General features: G+C 66.6%; 1 protein-coding gene across 1 annotated transcript in view; it reads right to left on the bottom strand.

Moving 5' to 3' along the window:
• The window catches only part of LOC102040747 (collagen alpha-1(XVIII) chain-like), a 5,079-nt gene extending 4,900 nt beyond the window's left edge, over positions 1–179 (bottom strand). The window contains exon 1 of the mRNA XM_031065014.1: positions 171–179. Coding sequence (XP_030920874.1) covers positions 171–179 — 9 coding nt within the window. The remainder of the gene's footprint in view (positions 1–170) is intronic.
• Between the last annotated feature and the right edge of the window lie 945 nt (positions 180–1,124).

Below are 1,124 nucleotides of genomic sequence, written 5' to 3'. Positions count from 1 at the left end.
GCGAGCTCCCTGAGCCCCCCCCCATTCCCCACTCCCACCGTTCCCATTCCCCACTCCCACCGTCCCCATTCCCCACTCCCACCGTTCCCATTCCCCACTCCCACCGTTCCCATTCCCCGCTCCCACCGGTCCCATTCCCCACTCCCACCGTTCCCATTCCCCACTCCCACCGTCCCCATCCCGTCCCGCCCGTGTTTTCCAGAGCCCCTTGTCCCGCTGTCCAGCCCAGGGGACCTCTCCGGGGACCAGGACCCCTGCAGCACCTGGATCTGCAGGAACTCCTCCTCCACTGCGCTCCCCTCCAAGATCTCCGGGGCGGCCGTGGGTCGGTGCTGCTTGGGACAGACAGGGACGACTCAAGGCAGGAATCGGGGGGATTCTGGGGCGCAGGTGGGACCCTCCCCCAGCCGGAGCTGTCCTCAGCTCGGCGTGGGGGCCCAACCCCAGAGTGAGGGGACACTGGGAGCTGTCGTCACTGCTTTCCAAGGGGGCCCAAAGAGAACTTAGCTGGGGATTGGAGCAGGACATGGTGCAAGCAGGGCACGGATGAGGGGAAGGACATAGCCTGGCAGCAGCTGGGGAGTTTCGGGAGGGCTGGAGGAGACAGAGGGACGCTGCTGCCCAGGGAAAAGCACCTGGCCTCGTGTGCGTGGTGGGGCACGGCCTGACCCCTTTGCTGCCCCCCTGGAGAGTTGGTCGCGGCGTTTTGGGGCTGTTGCCAGAGGAGGTTTGCTCAGCAGCACCTTCCTCACGGGCTCCACGCTGGCGTCTGTGTCTGCAGGAGCAAAGGAACGCTGGGATGGGGGTGGCAGGGCTGGAGGGTGGCACAGCACTGCCATGGCCACAGCAGTGCCACCAGCAGCTCTAGACCCTGGCACCCCACACACCACCCTCCACATGTCCCCTCCATGCTGAGGAGCAGGAATTTGGGGTGCCGGGAGAGCCATGTCCCCATCCCACCATGCCTACCTTCCTCCCCATCCAGGCTGGCGGGTGCGGGGCTGGTGCCTGGATCCGGGGTGGTGTCCTCTGAGCCCAGGGAAAACCACTGGGCCGTGGCAGGGTGCAGGCACCTGGCCAGCACCGAGGCGATGCAGAGGAGTCTCAGGAGGCTGCTGGACCCC

Source organism: Geospiza fortis, unplaced genomic scaffold, assembly GCF_000277835.1.
Source record: "Geospiza fortis unplaced genomic scaffold, GeoFor_1.0 scaffold1683, whole genome shotgun sequence".
In the NCBI taxonomy this organism is placed as follows: Eukaryota; Metazoa; Chordata; class Aves; order Passeriformes; family Thraupidae; genus Geospiza; species Geospiza fortis.
The sequence above is the reverse complement of the archived record's forward strand: the minus strand, read 5'-3'. Positions and strand labels throughout refer to the sequence as shown.